At 37.4% G+C, this 23,073-nt stretch overlaps 1 protein-coding gene across 5 annotated transcripts in view; it reads left to right on the plus strand.

Moving 5' to 3' along the window:
• The first annotated feature begins 1,428 nt into the window (after positions 1 to 1,428).
• The window catches only part of EPHA7 (EPH receptor A7), a 169,802-nt gene continuing 148,157 nt past the window's right edge, over positions 1,429 to 23,073 (plus strand). For all 5 annotated transcript variants that reach the window (XM_077903053.1, XM_077903054.1, XM_077903055.1 and 2 more), the window contains exons 1-3: positions 1,429 to 1,823; positions 6,294 to 6,358; positions 9,971 to 10,640. In XM_077903053.1, the coding sequence (XP_077759179.1) occupies positions 1,727 to 1,823; positions 6,294 to 6,358; positions 9,971 to 10,640 (832 nt within the window). In that variant the 5' untranslated portion in view covers positions 1,429 to 1,726. The remainder of the gene's footprint in view (positions 1,824 to 6,293; positions 6,359 to 9,970; positions 10,641 to 23,073) is intronic.

Consider the following 23,073-nt stretch of genomic DNA (forward strand, 5'->3'; position numbering starts at 1 on the left):
TATAGAAAGGGAAGGAAAAGTTTGGAGTTTTAGGCGAGATCAAACTTTGTGTTTATCATAAATAAAGGCAAATCATGAATGAATGGCAGATTTTTTTTTTTTAAGGAAGAAATATGAGACAAGAACACAGAGCTCATCTTAAACATGTGATCAAGTTACTCTGCTGTGACCTTTGAAATTGGTGATTTGGCAATTAAGGTTTTAAAGTTCTTCCTCTTATTACATTACTCACTTCTTGAATTGCAAAGTGTCCGAAACTGCCTAACGGTAAACGGATTTCTCTACGCAGTCGCCCTTGCTATTTTAATTGGATGAATTCAACTGGAGATGTTGGTTATACTTTTTCTTCTCAGTTTCCCTTGAAAGATTGAGTAATAGTAATTATATAATTGGATGATTATTGGAATGTATCGATTTGCTAAAGAGGTCTTGCCTTATGAATTCAATGCGTGGTAACCTTCTTTAAAATTAAGTGTAATTCATGCAACGGAATGGGAAACATTCAAAATGGGGCAATCCAAGGAAAACCTCAAAAAACATTAAAACATATAAGAAATGTGACATGGAACCTTCTACACGTTCTTAGAGTCCTACTTCACCCCACAAACTATTGTGAGATGATAGGGCTGGGGGGGCGGGGGGCGGGTGAAGAGGGCACCTAAAACAAAAGACTTCCTTTCTCCACTCCCTTTTCCTCTGTTTCTTTTGCCAGAGCTTGTTGCAAACTCTTGGAAACACTGTTTGAACATGATACATTTGGATACTTTTCTTCTTCCAGGGTCTGTGCGGGGTGGTGCCTAGAGCTGACTGCTGTGGAGTAACAGAAACAGGAAAAGTGGAAACCTTTCAAGAAATGAAAAGAACAAAGTTACCCGACTCGCGGAGGTTTTGAGTAACAGAAAAAAAAAAAAAAAAAAAAGTAGAAGGCACTCTACTCAAAGACACAGCTTATTTCACTTTCCTGGTTCCGTGCTTGGTAGCTGAGAGGTGGCTGGCATTGCCTCTGGTTCCTAAAAGACCACGAGGAGTACCGTGATATGAACATACACAGGACTCTAAGTTGGGAGCCTTATTCTCGGATTGATTCCGCTCCCCGCGAGCTGCGGTTGCTAAAAGCCGAGCGCCCACAGCAGCGCGCACCGCGGCTGCCATCCGCGTCCTCCCTTTCCGAGCATCTAGCGAAAGCTGGGAGCTCGGAGCCTGGAGGGAATCCTGGACCCGCAACCTGACTCCGCTCGCCGCCGATTGGCCGGCGCCCCGAGGCCCGCCCCCGCGGCCGGGGCGGCCTTATCCCCGGGCCCCGCCCCCCGGCCCTGGGAACCGCCGCCTGACAGGCCGGCTGCGCCTGCCAATCAGCCCGAGTGGCGGAGGCTCTCGGCTCGGAGCCCCGCCCCCTCCCCCCTAATTGATATTATTGGAGTGTGGAGCAAGCGGCCGGTCTGCAGTCGGAGACTTGCAGGCAGCAAACACGGTGCGAACGAACAGGAGGGGCGGGGGGAGAAAAAAAAATTAAAAAAAAAAAAAAAAAAAAAAAAAAAGCAAGCAAGCAAGCAAGCAAGCTAAACGTGGAGCAGCCGGCCGGAGATCGAGCAGGGGAATTCGATGCGAAAAGCGCAATACAAAAGAACCCACTTCGGAGCAAACAGCATTTAAAAAAAAAAAAAAAAAAAAAAAAAAAAAAAGCTGCGACTCCACTGAAACCTAAAATAAAACCTGCTCATGCACCATGGTTTTTCAAACTCGGCACCCTTCGTGGATTATTTTGTGCTACATCTGGCTGCTCCGCTTTGCACACACCGGGGAGGCGCAGGCTGCCAAGGAAGGTAAGGCGATGGGAAAGCAAAGTTTGTTCTGACTTATTTATTTAGCGGTCTACCTGCACGAGCCGCCGGGTCCGCGGGGCTGCCGGCCGCGCCTCCCGCGCCGGGCGACCCTCCCCCGCCGGCTCCCCGCCCCCTCCCCGCTCCCGCGGCTCCCGCGGCTCCCGCGGCTCCCGGCGAGCTGGGCTGCTCCGAAGCGCCTTCGGCCCGGAGCCCGGAGCCCGGGGCCCGGGGCCCGGGGCCGCCCGCCCGACGGGAGCGGGCTTCAGGCGCGGGCAGTCCGGAGGGCGGGAGCAGCTGCGGGGAGCGGCGGGGCGAGGTGGGGGTGCCGCGGGGGCATCACCGGCGGGCTGGTTCCCTAGGATCGCGGGCGGGGCAGGTCTCCGCGCTGGCCCTCTCCTCCTGCCCCTCCTCCCCCTCCTCCCCCTCCTCGTCCTCCTCCTCCCGGTGTTCGCCTCCGGCGGGTGAGCTGCGGCCGGAGTTGGTGGGAGGCTGGGGAGCGAGCGCCGCGTCTCGAGTCGGGGCCAGCCGGCCGGCGCCCGAGCCCTCCCAGCGGGGCCGCGGCTCGCGTGAGCCCCGATCGCTCGGGTGACTGATGAAGCGCTCGCTGCGTCGGAGGCGGCGGCGCGGGCCTGCGGTGGGCGCTCGGCCGCCGGCGCGGAACAATAACGCCGCCGAGCTGGAGCGAGCGAGCGACCGTGCGAGCCCCGATCAGCGCGCGCCGCGCGGGGGTCCCGGAGCCCCGGGGCTCGGCCGGCCGGGGAGGCGGGGAGGGGGGCGCTGGGGCCGTGGAACCGACAACGAGGTGCCGCCCGGGCCACTTCAAGTCCCCCAGCAGCTGCCCGGCGGGCAGTTGTGTCCTGACTGGTCAGACCTTGCGGAGGACCTGGACCCTGAAGGCTGGTTCGGGATGGAGGGAGCCGGTTTCGCGTGGGCGGCCAGATAACGCCTCAGTGTATATGGTCATCATCGTCATCATTATTGTTTCTTCTCCTTTGAACCACTGACAAGGTAAAATACCTTTCGGTGCCTGTAGTTGGAGCTGGGGAAAAATAAATCCTCTCAATGGAAATGTCTTGCTTGTTGAGCAATGTCACCATCTCCATCACCCCCCCCGCCCCCCGCGCGCGCCCGGCTCCCCGCACCTTGTCTTCCAGACTGCACACCTGAGGTTGATTTCCCGGTATTTAACAACAGAGTACTGATAATGAATTGTTCCTGGAGGCTGGAGGAATCTGTTATCAGATTTAGGTCACGGTGGTGATGCGGGGCGGGGGTGGGTGGGAGGGGGGCTCCGATCGATACCGGTTCTCGCTTCAGGTTGCCCTGAAAACTTAGTGATTCAGTGCTGCCCTTTTTTTTTTTTTTGCATTCCTTTCGTGCACCCCTCTTCTTTCACTCAAACCACACTCCCCCCAACCCAACGCCCTGTCCTACTTCTTGAGCCAGCCTGACCTTCTGACACCCGCCGCCCCCTCCCCGCGTTTCCACATCTGCAACCGGTGCTGACGCTGAACCCATTCAGAGAAATTTTCGGAGAAAACCACGACTCCGAGCTGTCGGTTACGCGGTAGCGTATGCACCGACGTCTGCCCGAAACACACAGCCCTCCACGCCAAAATGCACGTTCTACTCCCCGCATAACGTTAGCGATTAGGAGCATTCGATCCTGGAGCCTTGCACCGATCGCTCCGGAAGAGCGGGACCCGAGGAAAAGTTTGCACCGCTGCGGCGAAGCCGGGCGCGCAGGCTCGCGCAGACCCGGCAGGAGTTTGAGCTATAAATAACTGCATCACTAGGGGGAGAGGTTCCTGCAGCCAGAACGCCTCGCTCGCTCGCTCGCTCGCTTTTCTCTTGTGCGTGCAGGGTACGTGGAGAGGATTCTGATTCTAGGAGGCTGAATTCTTTCAGTGCAGAAGTGAGATGCTTCAAAGGTGGGCGGGAGGGCGAATGCGCCCCGCTCGGCGGCGGCGAGGTCCGGAGCCGCGGTTCTGGGGCGAGCGAGCGGGACCCGGGGGCGCGCGCTGGGAAACGCCTGGCGCAGGTGCCAGCCAGGCCTCCCCGGGGCGGGGGGCCGGGGGGGACCGCGGGCTGGACGGAGGAAGATGAGGAGGGACCTCTCCTTCCTGCACTTTCCTCCCGCGCGTTCTCTCTCGGGAGGTCAGTTCTCGCTCCTGGGAGCGCGTGTCCAAGTCCGAGTCTGACGCTTGGAGGCGAAGCGCAGCTGCTGTTTTTCGTCTTCTTTAGTAAATGCCGCCGCCGCCGCCTCTCCCTCCAAGGAGACGCTTCCCGAAAGCCTGTCGCCTCCTCCCCCTCCTCCCGCTCCCTGTGGAGCCAGGGCGCCACGGGCCCCCCGGAGCGGCCGGGTCTGGCGGAGGCGCGATGGATGCTCGGCGCGGCGGGCGGGCGCGCCCGTCTGGCCGCCCCGGCCCCGCCCCGCCCCGCCGGGGGCCCCGCCCCGCCCCGGCCCCCGCCAGGCTCGGCAGCCGCGCGCCCCGCACCCTGCCCCGTAGCCCTTACCCCGCGCGGCGGGGCGCGGGGTCGCGAGGCCTCGGCCTGGGCGCCCCAAGCCCTGGTGGGCGTGGAGGTGGAGGGAGCCCCGCGCGGGAAGGCACAAGCGCGCACCGAGAGCGGACGGCGGGAGACCCGCGGCGCTGCTGAGCTCCCCCCGCAGGAGCGCTCCGGGGCCGGCGTCCCGTCCGTTCTGTGTGTTAGTTTCCCCCTTTACTTGTTTGGCATCACCCGCCCTCCGCGGCCCCTGCCCCCCGCCCCCCCAACCCGGGCAGCGCTGAGGGGTAACGGGGCGGCAGTAAACAATCATCATATTCCTTGTTTCACTCTCCAAAATGACCCGAAGGTCACCTGGGTTTAAAATCCACTTGTCTCCTGTCAGTGCAGAAGACAAAAATAATAGTAGTAATAATAAATCATCTCAAAAGGAGCCCAGATCCCACCTTGTTTCGTTGTGCTTCGTCTGTGTTGTTGAGGACAAAAACAAAATAAACTTCAAACATCCCTTTACGTAAATTCACTAACCCAACGATTTAGCGATGTTCCCAGCGCCAGATACAATTTGGTGTTTTGCAAGTGTGTCGTCCCCCCCCCCACCCCGCCCCCTTATCTGAAAGAGAGGCGAGTGCTTGTGACCGAGGTTTGTGCTTTCCTGGTCTTCCCAAGAGTCTTAAGTGTGAAACATTTTTTTGCAAAAAAAGTGTCCCTTTATCCATGTGTTTTCAGTTGCAGAGAATAACCTTGACTGGTGTGAAGGAGCTGAACACATAATCAATGTATTCCTTTGTTTTCTTAGCGTAACAAATTTCCATTACCTTTTAAATGCACTTTTTTTTCCTCTAGTGATTATTTAAAAGTTCATATAAGCGTATATTTTGTTTAAGCCCAGATTTTGACATCTTTGTTGAGGTTGATGTTAAGCACATTTACGAGATTGGGAATATATCCAGTATTATTTCTGGACAAATTGATACATTTGTTAGAACGCTGTAGAGTCAGGAATATTTTTGAAGAATAAAAACTCTTAAGTCAATCAGTTTGAACAGAGTGATTGCTTTAGGAGAGTAACTGCCTTAAAAAGCAATAAAGTGTATTGAATTGGATGCATGATCTATATTAATGTATAACATTTGAATACGTTGTCTTATTACTATCCGGAACATTTGTTACATTTATATACATTTAAATGAATTATTTATGCTTTTTGATAGCATAAAAGTGGAATACAACCGTTTTTAAAAAATCAAGTCAGGAACAAAGTCAAGTCAGAGTTTAAATATATCATTTTGAGAATTAGCTAATGCTTTGAAATATTTGGAAATTTTAAAAAATAGAAATATTGAAAACAGATGTTTGACTAACCCAGAAATATATCTTGTAAAAAAAAAATGGGCAATTTACTTTTCTCATGATGACATTGTCTGATAAAATTTTCTACTGTAGTCGTTTTGGCTTAAGAGAAGATACTGTATGGAAAAGTTTTTAAAAAATAAACTTCAATTCTCAAAAGGTGCTAGGAAATACTTTTGGCACAACATTACAAATTAATGATTAGCCGAGGACTAATACAGAATTACATTTTGTTATGTTCATGTTGTTATATCTGACAAAATTTGTGGTGCTCAATGGTTCATAAAATTCTTTACAATATATAATTACTATAGAATCGATATACCACGAATCTTTTTCTTATGTTACTTTCATGCTATTTTTCAGTTTTTGAACTTATTTAATTTAAAAATATCAAAAATCATATGGTATTTTGACATCTTTTCTCCCAAGAAAGGGGGATATACTTGTAGCAGGTGGGTATTCATTTCATCGTTCATTTACATAGATAGCTGTTTACATATCTTAGATCATAAAGTGATAATTATATAAAAATTGGATTCACATTAATAACTTTTACAAATGTGTTTACATTTTTCATGTAACATTTGGAACTAAAACTTTCTTTTTCAGTACTACTGCTGGATTCTAAAGCACAACAAACAGAGTTGGAATGGATTTCCTCTCCCCCCAACGGGGTAAGTGCTTCTCCTCATAAAAAAATCACCTTTTATTTTTGAAAAAAGAAATACAACCTCCTCCCTTCCCCCATGGAATTATTCACATTCTTCTTATTTAAACTGTTTTAATTCCAAATGTCTCATTCAACATTTTGTTGTGTTATAATGAGACATTGAGTTCTTTGAGTTAAGAGAAGGTATACTTAGTACTTGGGGAAATGGATTTTAAAAAAGTCTCTATAACCATAATCTTTTGAGTTCTTATTGTGAGAGGAATCATACCTCAGTTTCCAGGCTATAAATGCTAACTAATTACAGGGAACATTTCCTCCACAAACTCACTTAAACCTCTTTAGTTGCTTTATACTTCTTAGTATAATCACTAGGTAGGTTGTATGTAGTTCTTTAAAACAGTATGTGATATGTTTCCTCTTTTAAAAACAGTTTTAGCATCATTCAAAATACACTTTAAAAGGTAACTGAAAGTGCAATATGCTCAATATTTTGGCATGGAATTTGCTGTAAAATATTATTTGGATTCTCCAAGTTTTTATCACGTGCTATCTGCTGTTGTTAATCAGAAACAATGGCAGGACATGTACATGTTAAAAACCTACTATAATAGATATGAGTAAAAGCTGCCCAATAAAAATTTATGAAAATATAAGTAAAGATATTCTGACCATTACATTTCACATGTCAGGAAAGGTATATCACTTACTTAAATGTAGTTCAATGTCTTTGACTTTAGGTCTTATTTTAATTGTGAGAGAGGGCACATACTTTATCCTTATGAAGAAAGGGGCTCTGAGAAAGGAGAGTGTATATCTCATTGTTACTTAAGTTGATCTTCCTTACAGTAAGAAGCATAAGTGAGGATATAAAAAGTATAACACATTTTGCAAAGAGAAGAAGGAAAGTCTGAAAGGGATTTTTTTTAGTATAAGAAGAGCATAAAATCAATATGTCATGAACTGGAAGTAAGTTTAATAATGCAAAATGTGAACAATGCAAATCTGCTTAAAATATTGAGTTTTTTATTCAATTAATATTTGAGATTGCTGAAGATCATATTGTAGATTATTTTGTAGTAGTATAGGTCAGATTGAATTATGAAAAAATGACAAGTATTTTACAGATTAATAATAAAAAGTGTTCTGGGCTTAAGGTAAGAATGTCATACTTTTCTCGTAAGTGGAATAGTTTCCATGAGTAAAATAATACACATTTCAGGAAGACATTCACAATTAAAAAGAAACATCTTTCTTACCAATGACAGATGTAGACTATTTTCTACCATCCATCAATTAAAACAAATGGAGGTAGAGGATAGTTTGTATCTCTAAGGAGAAGTAAACTGATACAGGATTGTAGTGATTGTAGTATTTCATCAATGTAATCCGCAAAATGATAAATTATGACTGTCTATGTTATCTTTGACTCAAATGGGCATTTTTTATCAGTCCAAATATCTTAACAGTTAACCCTACATATTTGGAGGAATCAAGAGATAATATTAGGAAATGTTGACCGCAGAATTTTTTTATATATGAAATGGATTGACTTTCATGTGATTAAATATCTTGCAGGTAATAAAGTGTTATTAAGATAATGTTTCTAGAAAATATTTTTAGAAGTATACTATAAAAGCATAGTATCTGAATTAAGGCTTCTTTCCTAATGATGTCATTTCTAGAAATGATTGCAATCTCTTAGAAAAGTGAGATAATAAAACAAAAGTTGTGTTAAATGCATTTGTGTAGTCTCACTATTTGTGATCTATACAATAGTTGTCTTGAAATTTTTCCCTCAGGAATAAATTTTTTAAATAAAAATAAAAATTAACTGGGTTTCGTAGGTAGTGAAATTGATTTTTCATACGTAAAACAAAGTAACACGATCGTTCTTGAAGTTAGAAAAAGAAAATCCTGAGATATGCCTTTATAATAATTAGCCTTGGTTTCTTCAGGCTGGGGAATTGTTAAAAAGAGCACATTTTTCTTTGGAGCTTTTGATTTCTTGGTAGATATCATTATTAGTTTTACTTTTTAATAATTTCAATCTAATTTAGAGACTAAAATCTACGCATCCAAATGGATGAATTTGGTTATATTTGGCTAAGTGCCATTCAGACAGATTATAATAAGCAGCTAACTGAGACAAAGGGAAATATGCACACCATTAACTAGTCACAAACTCAAGTTGTGTTGAATAAAAGCTGCACATGACAAAGGGTTCTTTGCTGCATTTGAGGAATTTTGATATATATAATAAAATTGTAGCAAATATATAATATCATACAAGAGATTTCTGAATGATAGTATTTTGCTAATTTGTCAGTTTTCTAAAAAACAATTTTAAAAGTAGGTATTAATATTTTAAAGTATTGTAATAAATTGATTCTCTAATCAAGTTTTACAAATAAAACTCATTGCCACAGGCTTACTAGTTTATTTTCCTATCTGCTTTCTTGAAACAATGGTTTAAATATTACATGCTGTGTGATTTTTGAATTGAATACGAACATATTTTCATATTTGGCATTTTATTTTGGGGAAATGAATACAAGTGGATGATGATTTCACTATTAAGATAGCCTAAATATAAAGTGGGAAATTTTGTAATATGGGTAAGAAAGGACATAATCATCTGTTATTTTAGACTTCTAGGACTATTTTAGGTGAAATGAATTTATTTGCTAATGAGCAGTCTAGATATTATTATACATGGCTTAATAGTCTTTAATTGTTGCAAGTTCTGCTAAACTTATTATTTTCCCTTTTTATGAAAATATATGTTTGCTATAGTATATATTGCATCAGCATGTGAATGGACATTTTTAAACATGTGATATTTTTCCTGTCAAAAAGCTTATTACTGAAATATGATCCAGCATGCTGATTTGCCATGTACATTTGATTGTCTATTGAAAGCAATTTATTTATAAAGATGAATCATGCTTTTATAACTACTTATTTATAGTTTTGTGGCTTATGTACAGTATTATATATAACACTGCAATAAATAACGAACTCTGTAAAATGTTGCTCCCTTATATCTCATTTTGAAAAGATGGTAAAAGATTTCGCATTATGAATATCAACATGTTGTGGAATGCTTTTGCATTTCAGAGGACTCTTGGCATTTTCTTCCCTTGTTTTTTAGGTGCTCTAAGTTGAACATCAACACTTAAAATGTCAACTGAGTTATCAAAAATTCTGCCATGTGTCCATATGCATATGCATTAAATGGTAATTTAAGCGATGTGTTGTGCACTTAGTCTATAAAAGTTATAATCTCAGTGGAGACTATAGACATAAGCAAACATGTAAAAAGAAACACTAATACACTAGCAAACAGACATTAAACAAAATGAAATATTTATTGTATGTGCAAACGATACAAGCAACCTGAATGATGTCCCGCTACCAGGATGAAGCTGAGCTAAGAGCCCTGTATTCTCAGGTGACAGTGTTGGCCACGGTAGGAATCTACCTAACTCTTTCAAAGATAATTATTTGTGCTACGAAAGGTTCCTCATGTACTTTCAAAATACAAATGCTATTTATTTATTTATTTATTTATTTATTTGCTGATTGACTGATAGCCTTTTAAAAAAAAATTTTACAGTGGGAAGAAATCAGTGGTTTGGATGAGAACTACACCCCAATACGAACGTACCAGGTGTGCCAGGTCATGGAACCCAACCAAAACAACTGGCTGCGGACTAACTGGATTTCGAAAGGCAACGCACAGAGGATTTTTGTAGAATTGAAATTTACCCTGAGGGATTGTAACAGTCTTCCTGGAGTCCTGGGAACTTGCAAGGAAACCTTTAATTTGTACTATTATGAAACAGACTACGACACTGGCAGGAATATAAGAGAAAATCTCTATGTAAAAATAGACACCATTGCTGCCGATGAAAGTTTTACCCAAGGTGACCTTGGTGAAAGAAAGATGAAGCTTAACACTGAGGTGAGAGAGATTGGACCTTTGTCCAAAAAGGGATTCTATCTTGCCTTTCAGGATGTAGGGGCTTGCATAGCTTTGGTTTCTGTCAAAGTATACTACAAGAAGTGCTGGTCCATTATTGAGAATTTAGCTATCTTTCCAGATACAGTGACTGGTTCAGAATTTTCCTCTTTAGTCGAGGTTCGAGGGACATGTGTCAGCAGTGCAGAGGAAGAGGCGGAAAACTCCCCCAGGATGCACTGCAGTGCAGAAGGAGAATGGTTAGTGCCCATTGGAAAGTGTATCTGCAAAGCAGGCTACCAGCAAAAAGGGGACACTTGTGAACGTAAGTAATATGTGCTATTAAAATTCCACTTTGCATTTTTTTCTATTTCAATATCAGATATATTGAGTAATGATAGTTATTTTAACAAGCAAGTCTATGCTACCCCAGCATTCCGATCCAGCCGATCTTAAGCGAAGTCACTGTTGAACTCTCAAAAGTTTCTCCACAGTGATAACTGCATGAGTGATATGCAATGAATATTGGCAATAATGAGGTTTGCTACTTAAGATTTAATTTGCCCTATGTTTGACCTAGAAGTTGACAGTTGCACATTGGTCCACGAGATTTAAGAAAGAAGAGTGAGCAGAGTGAGGTGTGATATTAATCAGGATTCAGTGATAGGGGATTCCTCCTATTGTGAAATCTGTATTCTCTGGACTTGTAAATCACATAAAAAAAGGAGATTTCAGGGGTCTGCTAACAAGAGCTCTCCTGACAGGGCACATTAAAATATATTTCTAAACTTTCAGAATTTTTTTAATAACTACTAAAACTTTGGTACAAAAATCATCAAATTTCACTTGATAAATCTCTGAGGTTACTTCTGCCAAAGCCATCTTTCTTTTCTGGACTAAATAATAAAATGAATGCTTTTCTGATAAGTCATGTTATCGTGGACCACCTTTTTTGTGGAAGTGGGCCAAAGCAAAGCTTTAGTTATTCTAATACATCAGTTGGACATTCCCTATGTTTTAAAACAATAAGAGCATACGAATTAGTGAACCTTTTCCTTTATTTGGCAAAACAGGATTTTTTTCTTATATAGTATTTTGTAGTCATTATAATTGCCCAGTATTTTTCTATTTAAAACTATGTCACATCGACCTTCAAAATTGATAGATATTTTTCTATTTGTGGATATCCCAAAATATTCTATAATAAGGTTATATTATTTATATATGATTTAATTTATAAGTTATAGAACAAAATACATTCCCAAAATAACTTTTATATACTCTTTGTACTTCAAAGCCAGCAACATAGTTTAAATAATTGCAAATCCTAATTTAGAGGGGACTGGAGCTAACAGTAGTAACTTACTCTTTGGAAATACTCTTCCATCTGCTTTGTATATACTAGTTTATTTAATGAGGTAGATTTCATTATCATATATGTTTTATAGGACAAAAAATATTGGCACTATCAAGGGTAAACTGCTTGCTTGTCGTTACTTTAGGAAATAATATCTGTCTTAGCTTAGAATCAAATTCAGGGCATTCTGATTCCCGAGCTTGGACTTTTAGCTACAATATTGACCTGGTTTCTGCACAAAGCAAAGAGAATCCTGGCAAATACTCTGAACTGAACTCACATGTCTTGGTCTTATTAATTTGGTAAATGAAACATTACTTTCTCATAAAATTCCTTTCTAACAGAATAGTTAAAGAAAAAAATGGTCTTAAAAAAATATTTAGGGATACCTGGGTGGCTCAGTGGTTGAGTGTCTGCCTTCAGCTCAGGGTGTGATCCTAAAGTCTGGGAATTGAGTCCCACATCAGGCTCCCTGCATGGAGCCTGCTTCTCTCTCTGGCTACGTCTCTGCCTCTCTCTCTGTGTGTCTCTCAGGAATAAATAAATGAAATCTTTTTTTTTTTTTTTTTAATAAATGAAATCTTAAAAAAATATTTAGATCTGTGTTGTCCAACATGGTAACTAGGAGCCACACATGGCTCTTAGGGTCCTAAAATTGGCTATTCTAAATTGAGATGTACTATAAGTAAAATTTGCAAACTGAATTTCAGTGGCTTAGTAGAAAAAAAAAGAATGTGACATATCATTAATAATTTTTATACTGCTTACATGTTGAAAGAATCATACTTTAGATAGGCCGGGTTAAATAAATTATAATATTAAAATTAATTTTAATTGTTTCTTTTCTTTTTAATGTGGGTTTTAGAAATTTAAAAATTACATACTTATATATTATATTGTCCAATATATAAGTTATAAGTCAAATAAATTGTTTATCACATAACTTTCTTAATTATATATATATATATATTGGATAATATATTGGACAATATATTACATTGTCCAACTAAATAGTTAAATAAACTATATAGATAAACGGAACAAATATACTTCTCTATCCTGATTGAAGAATTAAATACTTCATGTGGAGTGGATGGCTGCTAGCATGTAAAGTACTGAGGACCCAGCACTCAATTATCATCCATGCTATAACTAATGTTGTGAAGTGAACTCTGGGCAAAACAAACAGATGCTATAGGTTCAGGTTCTATAGGCCAGTTTAGCAACTTCCTTTGACACCCCTGTGAAGGAGTAAAACCTGTCCTACCCAACTGTCTTCTTACCCTATCCCTTATGCTGGTAGAATTTCTTATTGAGTATATCACCCTGCAGGTTCCATATATGTGGAAATAAAAAACTATTGAAAATTTATCAGTATTCGTAGGTGGAATCCTATACCACTGGGGAAGTGTCGAAATCTTAGTGAACTAATCAATTCAATGAAAGGCAATATTCTTGACTGAAAGTTAACAACAATTACTTATAATAAGAAAATTTAAGAAAATACTATTACATGATAGCTGTAAAAACAGCTAGTTTGAATAGTATGTTGATTTTTGAATGATGTGAAAGTGGAATTTAAACTTTCGCACTATTAAAAATGGGAAACATAGTAGATAAAGTGAGAATATATATAAAAATGCCCAAATAAATCTGTCTAAGAAAAGTCTAGGAAATAACGGTAAAGTTCCTCCTGCCCTTTTAAGGCTTAAAGATTTTTAAAGAAAATTACTGTGTTTTTTGTATTATTTTGTGTAATTTAATCTAAATGATTTTTGCATTTATTAAAAACAAACAGGAACTATTTGATTTTTATACTTACAAATATAGAACTTAGTAAGAAAAACAGTCTTTAACTACAATAGAGACATTTACTGTGAAGAAAACACTCTCAATTTCTTCCAAATCAGCAAAATAATCTCATTAAATGTGGTACTATTAAAATTATCCACATTTATTTATTTCAATTTCAAGAATTGGGACCACATTTGTGTACCAAAATCATTGTCACCTGCAAACCACACTCAGGTAGTTAAAAATAAAGTACAATGACTTCTCTGTCATATGCATTAACCCTGCATTTAAATAGATGGAATTAACTATTAAAAAGAGTTTGTTAAAAAAACTGTAATTAGTCAAGATGCCTCCTTTATGGTTGAACTGAAAGAGTATGTGTGCACTGTTATAAGTCAAGTAAATTGTTTATCACATAACTTTCTTAATTTTTAAGCTTGGTGATGTTGACAAAGGAATTAAAGACCTTATACTTAACTCTGGCACTATGTTCATTTGCAAAAACACTTCCCTCCTTGGCATAATTCCAGTGCATTGCTGTGAGAGTACTTGCCTCTGGAATCAATCCAGGCCTGCCTTTATAGTATTTCTCCTGTTTCCTTTCAATGATCTTGTTAAGAGTTTGAAAACAAATTCCAGTCCCATATTGAGGAAAACTGAAGTGTTTGGGAGAGGATGCTAGTGAGTCTCTAGCCAAATGAGGGTGGTTAGCCACTTAAAGGCAAGTTTATCAAGGCACTTTGTAGAGAGGAAGTTCATGGTGATATTTCTTAGAGTATAATTTGAAATATGAATAAGTGTGAAAACTGATCACAGTTTTGATTAATTGATATGAGCTCTTTTTTCTTCATGATTTTGAAAAAATTACTCAATTTTGAGAGATAAATGTTTCTCAAGTCGTCCAATCTATGGAGAACTTCTAATTCTTTATGATAATGCTTTAATGAAGACATCTCTTCAGTCATTTAAAAATAAATAAATTCCAGTTGGTTAGCAAGCTTTTATTGTCAAAAAGTCATTTAAAAAAATTACTATGAGTTGTCGTAGCTTCTATGCACATTAGCAGGTTATATTATATTTACATATATAAATATATTCAGAAGATTAATAAAATTGTATTCTGAAATATATTTTGAAAATTTTGGAACTCTTGAATAATTTTTAATTAAAAAAATGAAAGTAGAATTAAAAAAAGTAGAATAGTATTTGTAAAGTGTGGAACATTAATATTATAACTTGGGTGATTTTCAGTTTACACTAAATCATGTTCATTTTATCGATTAATCCTTACCACATCACTAAGAGATTGAAAGTATTATTTTTTCACTCACTCAACATATGAAGAAACTGAAACTCAAGGAAATTAGTATGTAAGAAAATTGGGTAAGAATCCAATATCCTGTTTACCAATTTAAGCCTTTTTTCCCCACTATACTACACTGCGTCCTAAAATTTGTCCTGGATTTTAACCAATGGATTCTAGTTACTGAAGAAATGGTGAAACTTTATTCTAACTAAGGTGACTCTATGCCTCAGTTGCCTGGGGTAATTGTTCTGTTAATATTGTCTCTCTTTGCTTTCCAAAGTGTTCAGATTTAGATAATAAAATATATGGTCTCCCTAACTGTAAAAAGTCCAAGAATATTACACAGTTCATATGCACATATATCAGATCATAAAGATATGATATACTTGCATTATTTATATTGCTTAATTTTGATTTTCTGAATTAAAACAAAAATTTAGGAATTTCTTTTTTGATGATGTTAATGTAAAGGAGAACTCAAATAATTTTCGATTCCTAATTTTTATTATAAGGGATTTCCCTAATAATTGCTTCTTAATACTTTATATTAATATATTAACATATGTCATTATTTTATTAGCATACAATTAATGGACATATCTATAGTTAAGTAAATGAAAACGTTTATTCAATTTGAAAGCATTGATAATATTAAAATCTGTGTTGATTAGATTTTTGAAGACCATGTTTTTTTTTTTAAGTAGCATATAATTTGTACCATCACTTTTTATGATAACAAATAAGTCTTTATAAGATATCTTGTTTATAATTAAATATAAATAGAAAAGTAAGTTAAAGTACAGGGTTGAGAGCTCAGTTGTAGAGTTACAGAGTTTTCAAATTCTCTACAACATACCAAGTCTATAAACTAGGACAATCTCACGAAGTCTTAATTTCCTTAAGTATTAAATGGGGCTAATAAGAAGAGTACTCCCGCATAGGGTTCTTGTTAGAATTGAATGAAATAATGCATGTAAAAACCCTAAGAATAGTATCTGGGACATAGCAAATAATCAATGAATGCTTGCTATTACCTTGTTATTAATAATGCAACAAGGAGTTTGCTAAGTAAAGAAATCTTATGGCAATGACTAAATGAGGCTAGATCTCATGGGCCACAAATGGTTAAATACCCTTTAAGACAGTAATCTCATCCTTGGTAATTTTTTGGAGAAGATATTTCAAAGAAAATAATTTTTTACATAACCTTTTCTTTCTCAGCAATGTATATGACTTGAAATATTGGAAATAACCTAAATGTCTGAAGTTAAGTGCATCACCTTGATTGAAATTAGTCCTTAAAATATCAGCAATTTGACATAGGAATTTTAAATTGCTCTCTATTAATAATTTTGAATGAGGGACACCGGGTAGCTCAGCGGTTGAGCATCTGCCTTCAGCTCAGGGCATGATCCCAGGGCCCTGGGATCAAGTTCCTCATTGGGTTCCCCACAGGGAGCCTTCTTCTCCCTCTGCTTATGTCTCTGCCTCTCTTTCTGTGTGTCTCTCATGAATAAATAAATGGAATCTTAAAACATATAATTTTGAATGAAAAATAAAGGATAAAATTTTGCAGACATTGATATTAGAATATGCAAGATATGCATGGGGAAAGAATAGATGCAAGCATAAATAATGCAATTTATATACTGGTGGGATCGCGAGTGATCTTTTGTTCTCGGAGTTTTTAAGTTATCTTGAACATTGATATTTTTTTAACAATTATAAGTTATGCGTAACCTGGTATTTCATATAACAACAGCTTGAATTGTATCTTGAATATATGTGTTTTAAAATTAAGTTAGCATCTGTGTAAAATACAGGGCTCAGGTGATGGAGTAGTAAGCAGAAGACATAGTTTAAATAATTTAAAAGAAGGAGATTCAAAAAAAAAAGGAGATTCAAGGCCTTCAACAAAAGCAGGTCATAGATTTTGGGTGCTTTCTAGTTATTAATAGATAGCAAGAGATTGTTTTAAGTGTTTTCACCATATATTAATTCATTTAGTCTCAGAGGGATGTTACTATTTAATCCAGTAGGTAGGTACTATTATCACCCTGTTTAAAGTACAAAAAAATACTCCTACTGAAGTGTCACATTATTTATCTATACTATATATATTGAGATATGTGTATAAGATGTGTATATGTACATTTACGTATACATTTGATATGTAGATGCAAATTCACACACACACACACACACACACTCACACACACATTTTTATGTAAGGAAACCAAAGCACAGTGAGAAGTGGGTTACGTGCCCACAATCCACATAGAGTGGTAGACTGCTATTTACTCAAAGTGGTCTGGCTCAGGAATCCTTGCCCCTACCCAATGCAGAGCTCACATCTTTAGAGATGGGCATTTTATCTATCACAGTCTTTTATAAAAATAAACGGTCTTTCTAAATCTCGAAAGTTGCTACAACTCTTAACATTTTCCTTTATTTATAATTTCAAAATACTTCTATCTCTGTCTTTCCCCACATCCTAAATATTTCATCAGTTTTGCCATTATCTTTCCTCTCCCAGTTTTTTTTTTTCATGTGGCAGTCAGAATGCAGCTTTGTCAAACACAACACACACATTACTTTATTAATCAGAAGGTTTCAAGCTCCTCATTACCAATAAAAAATTTTGTAGTTTTCTAGGCTGGCATTTAACTCTCTTCAACTTGAATCTTCTTTTCTCTTTTTCTGTCACATATGTATCATACTCAGAGCCCCTGTTCCCCGGCCTGGTACTGATCTGTCATTCTACCGTAAGTACACTCATAGATAATTTTTATGATGCCCTATTACTTAACATTTGGCCCCACATACACAGAAAAAATAAAACCCATCAGGGCCTCTCACAGTTATTGTATCTTAATCCTGCACATTCCCAAATTCTTCAATGACCTTTCTCTTCCAGATTCTGATAGCAGTTACTGGTAGTAACACTCTCTGGGTACTTAACATGCCTTGCTTCTACCTGCAGTGCTAGCTAGCTTGTGCCAGCAGGTTGAAATTTTGCCTTTCCTTACAATTTCAAGTTAAATGCCTCATATTCCCTTTTAGATCACCTCTTTTTGTGGATACTTATAAAATACTTTGCACTTTCCCTGTGGGAATCATCATAGGAAATCTGATTTTAATCTTTATTTGTCATTCCTTTTATAGCTTCTAAGCTCCTTAACAATCAAAACTTATGGTTTTTTCCTACCAGCCATTGTACCCACCTAAGTACAGTTCTTATACCACCTTAGTCTTCCAGTAAATGTTTTTCAGCTTTCTTAAAGAATTAATCATACACTGCCCACTTCCAAGGCAAATATTTTTTAAATTTCATATTCATATAACTATTTAATTTCTTGCCATATATGGCTAGCTTCTGTTATTAGCCTTAAACCTGATGAGTATGAGAACCCTTTATTCTGTTTTGTTCTCCTTATAGCATATAGCAAGATGATATGCTAATCATTAGAAAACCTGGGTGGGAGTCTGCTTCAGATATGGAATTTATTTCTGTGAATAATAAAACTATTTTTCTTTGTTCATTGTCATATTTTCATTCTCTGTCTCTTTGTGTCTTTCTTTAAATTTCTGCTTCTCCCTCCTCTGATGGATTGAAAGCTAGTCCTGTTACTAATATATGTGTTTTGAGAAATATTTAGTTCCAAGAGCCTGGTAACATTTTCTTAAATAAGAAGGACTTGGGGCATGTGGGTGGTTCGGTCAGAAGAGCATGCAACTCTTGATCTCGAAGTTGTGACTTTGAGCCCCACATTGGGTATAGATATTACTAAAAGAAAATAAATAGACTTAAAAAAAAGAAACTCTTGAAGTATATTTATGTTGATCTTACATGGGAAAGTGATTTTTATAAGATTATTTTGCTTCCAAATTATATACTATAAATATTATCTTGAATTGCCAAACAAAATGAAATAATAGAAACAAACCTGAAAAATCAACCCCTAAGCTAATATTATACTCTGTTCTACAAATCAGGAATTATATAAATTGGGTATCATGTCCATATATATTTCTATTTGAGTTATAACTACATTACAGATTTTTTATACTCTTCAATCATTCACTCTCAGAAGCTCGTGATACTTGTTTAAGGCATTTTTGAACAGGTAATGTATGTAGATCTGCAATGAGTGCCATACCTGTGCTCCTGTCTCACAGGGCCTTTTTCTAGTGTACCTACTGTTAGCATTTTTTTCTGTCCTTTACAGAGATATGTGCTCATTAGTCTTTAAAAATACAGATAAATATCATGATCATAGTTAAATTAGAATCATACTATAATTTCCTACCAGGACATTGTAGACTTCACTTAAAATTATACTGCTTTTTACTAATCTTCATTCATCTTTGTATGTACCCACTGTGCATGGAACATGGTAACTACTCACTACAGAAAGGACAGGAAGAAGGAAGATCTGAAGTGAGGGAAAATTAAGGGAGCAAGGAAATATGAAATTAATGTATAGAATTTATACCTTTCTATGATTTATATGACTTCAGAACCTTTCTAATTATCCTAACTTTGGCAAGTATATGGTCAATCTTTTATATTTCAGTGGAAGCTTAAATTGTCATTAATTTCTGGCAGGCAGTGTCATAATGCAAATCAATGATACCTGATAATTTTATATTTGGTTTGATTTCTGTATCGAACTTCTAGCCATTTCCTCTAAGATTATTATCACTATAATTACAACCCACAAAATATTTTCTTTATGATGATATTGTGTATAATATAGTTATTTTGTGCAAATAATATTTTTTTTCATGGGAGAAATCTGACCTAGCTATACTTTTGATATTTTCCTCTGTGTATAAAAATCTGATGCATGATTCAGAGAGGAACGTTTCAGAAAGTCTCTTTATTCTAATTTCCCTCACATTTAATAGAATTTAGTTATCCCATCATCTGCAAAATACCTTAGTAATTTAGTTTATGGAGGCATGTCTTTATTAGGATAGTCATGTTGTGTTATTATGTGAAAAGTAGGTTTTGTGCCTATATAATTTGAGGTTTTAAAAAATCTGATAACAAAAGCAATTCAGCTTTGAGTTTAGGTCAAACTAATGAATTATAAACATAACTTTTTGCTTTCTACCTGTGATATCAACTTTGTTAAAGATTGTAACATCTGTGTATATATATCGTAGTATTTTCCCCATCTAACAGCTTGTCACGGGAACACAGAGTAAGATAAACCTTAGTTGAAGTAAATGTGTATTTTTTCTTTCAAATTCTGTGGTCTTATGAACAAGTATGGAAGGTTTATTATTCGGTTTACTTTGTTTAGTCTGGGGTCAATGAATGATACAGAAAACCAGGGAAAATATATTCTAGGGTATAGGAGTGTGAAAATATTTTTCAAGGTTATGTTTTTTGTGTTGTGGGTTTTGAATTTTTTCATTTGAAATGAAAAAATTACTGTTGATGATAATATCTCTTGCTTCTAAGAGAAAACCCAGGAGGCTTTGAATGGACACATACTGTATTTTATATTTAGGTTCAACTAGAACCTAGTTTAGCTTCTCACTTAGGATATTAGCTTCTGACCTGCACTGAAGCCATTAACACTAAATTACAGCCTTTTATTGAAAACCTATATTTGGTGAAGGGAACACCACGGTGGTTTTATTAATAAAATAGACAATCGGATATAATTATTATCTGCATATTTTGCATTTTTCACTTATTAGAGTTGGTTAACAATCTATTAGGTTAGTATTACCTACTTTGCTTTTTAAGAACATTCTATAACAGAGTAGGATAAGAGAGGGATTAAGGATGGGAGTGGAAGGTATGGAGGGATAGAATATATCTAAAGAATCACTAGATATAATAAAAGTTTATTCTAAGAAAAAGAAGCTGAATATTAGTGACTTTACTATACTACTCTGTATTTTCCAGTGATTTTTATGTTCTGTGTTTATTTAGTAGTTTACTATTATTAGCTAAACTGGTTCCCGTTTAGACAATGACATCTAATGGCATTAAGTTCCCTAATGACATTAACGAATGACCTTAATTTAAACTAGTAGAATGCTGAAATAAATAAACCTGATTGATTTTAAAACCATTTCTTCATATCTATTACATTTCACAGGCAAAATAACTTATACTACACAGTGCTCCTATTTCACTTGACCTTTTCCTATAAAGTACTTTTATCCTTGAAAAGAGATGTGAGATAGGACAGGCACCTTACTACTCAAATATATAAATTCATTATAACAAAACTGTTCTGTGGACATTCTTGCACTCCTTGAGGGTATAATCCTTTCCAAGACAATTAGAATTATCAATTCTTGGAGTTTGAGTGTACCTTAAAGATTATAAAAAATAAATTAGAGGGTTTTTCTCTCTCTCTCTCTCTCTCTTTTTTTTAATAAGTGGGACAACTAAAGACCTCATTTATAGTTCTAACAGTTCATTCATGGCAGATCCCAAAGTGAAATCAGAACTTACTCTTTCCTTTTTTTTTCTAAGTTGACATTACAGACAACACATACATACGCACACACATACGTATATATGTATGTATACATATACAGATGCATGCACACGCACACACGCCCATTAACTGCTCACCTCTACCTGCCTCAAGGGTAAAAAAGCATAAGTCAATATAAGGGAATAAAAAATTAAGTTTATTTTTTCCTTGACCCATTTTTAGATTTCTAAATTGCTCTGCACTAATATTTTAATTTGTAAGTGCTGAATAGTTAAGTCTTCCTTCTCTGTGGAAATCTCAATTGACTTTTACAAGGAGGCTGAAAACTCTTACAGGATATTCTTGGATTACTGCATATTCAAAAAAGAAAAAAAACAAAAGCTACTTTAGCAATGTCATTAAATTTTCCTTCACAAAGAGTAACATAAACTAATGTTACTTCTTTATTTTTAAGTAGGTTGTTTTAGGTTTCCTCTGCCATTTAAGAAAGTAAAGTCCTATTTTTTTCTTTCTTTTGCTTTTTTTTTTTTTTTTTTAATGTCCAATTCTTTTATTTTACCAGCTCTTAGGAAGGTGAATTTTTAGCAATTAACAAATTTTGGATATTGTGACAATTGTATATAAATGTGCTTCAACACAGGATAGTGGACACCTCTTACATTACCAGAAACCTAGAATTTGGAAGGAAGTAGAGACTCTGCCATTTAACCTAGATTTCTGACTGGATGTCTTCTGAGAAACCTTCTTCAGACCTTAGCCCCTTGGACCCTGCAAGGGCAGAGGGACAGTCAGACTTTTGCAAAATCTATTTCTCAAACTGACCTTTAAAATTAAAACATACTAAGCTTAGGCATTCAAGTTGTGACCTAGAGCTGGGAAAACATGTGGCTCCAAGCTTAATATGTTGAGATAGTATTTTAGTTTGCAAATGAAACCTGATAGGAACTTTTAAAGTTTGCTATTTCAGCCATGCTCCTTGCTGTTTCTCATGTTTATTCTGCACAAACGTTATGTACAAGAATACTGTGTTATTCAAGGCTGAACATAATGGTTAGATCATTTTACTGCTTCTTAACTTTTTCCAATATAACAACATTGCTGTTCACTTCAAATTTCAAACAGCTCTCTTGTTGATTTTCAAGATTATCTACGAGGCTATCCCAGTATGTATAGCCATCTTTCTTTCTAATATCCTTCCTCTTTTTTTTTTTTTTAATCCTTCCTCTTTAAATGTGGTAAAGTAGATGTTCTTTCCCATCTCCACTTCCCTCTCTTTTCTTCTTTTTTTCTCCTCCACATCTTTTCCCACAGTGTTGTAGACTTTGGCAATAGCTTTTCATTTACTTTTTAGAAAATTCTATGCTATTCCCTGGATTGAAACTTTTCAGGGCAAACCTCCCCATCTACCAAGTGCATTAAAATAGTGAAGGTATTACCCACTCTGTGTTTTCACTTATTGAATCTATGCATATAGTTGGCAACATTATGTCTTTTTGCCTTCCTTACGTGACAGTGATTTCACATATTATAATTTCATGCTATGCATATCAATTCAAACATCTTAAACCTTATTAAAAACTATTATTCATTATTGTTGCAAAATTTTAATCTAATGGTGGCATACCTTTGTGTTTTGAACTACTCTCTATCCTTTTATGTTTTGAATAGAAATCTTAATTAGATATAAAAGGAAATCTATTTTTTAAACCTTTTCAAATCATCAATAGTGTTCATTATTTACAAAAATTTATAAAATTAAGCTTTTAATATTAAATTAAGAAGAGAGTTTCATAATGGGAAGGTAAAATGGTCAATTTAAAAATAAAAAATC

The sequence above is a fragment of the Canis aureus genome, chromosome 7 (genome assembly GCF_053574225.1).
Source record: "Canis aureus isolate CA01 chromosome 7, VMU_Caureus_v.1.0, whole genome shotgun sequence".
In the NCBI taxonomy this organism is placed as follows: domain Eukaryota; kingdom Metazoa; phylum Chordata; class Mammalia; order Carnivora; family Canidae; genus Canis; species Canis aureus.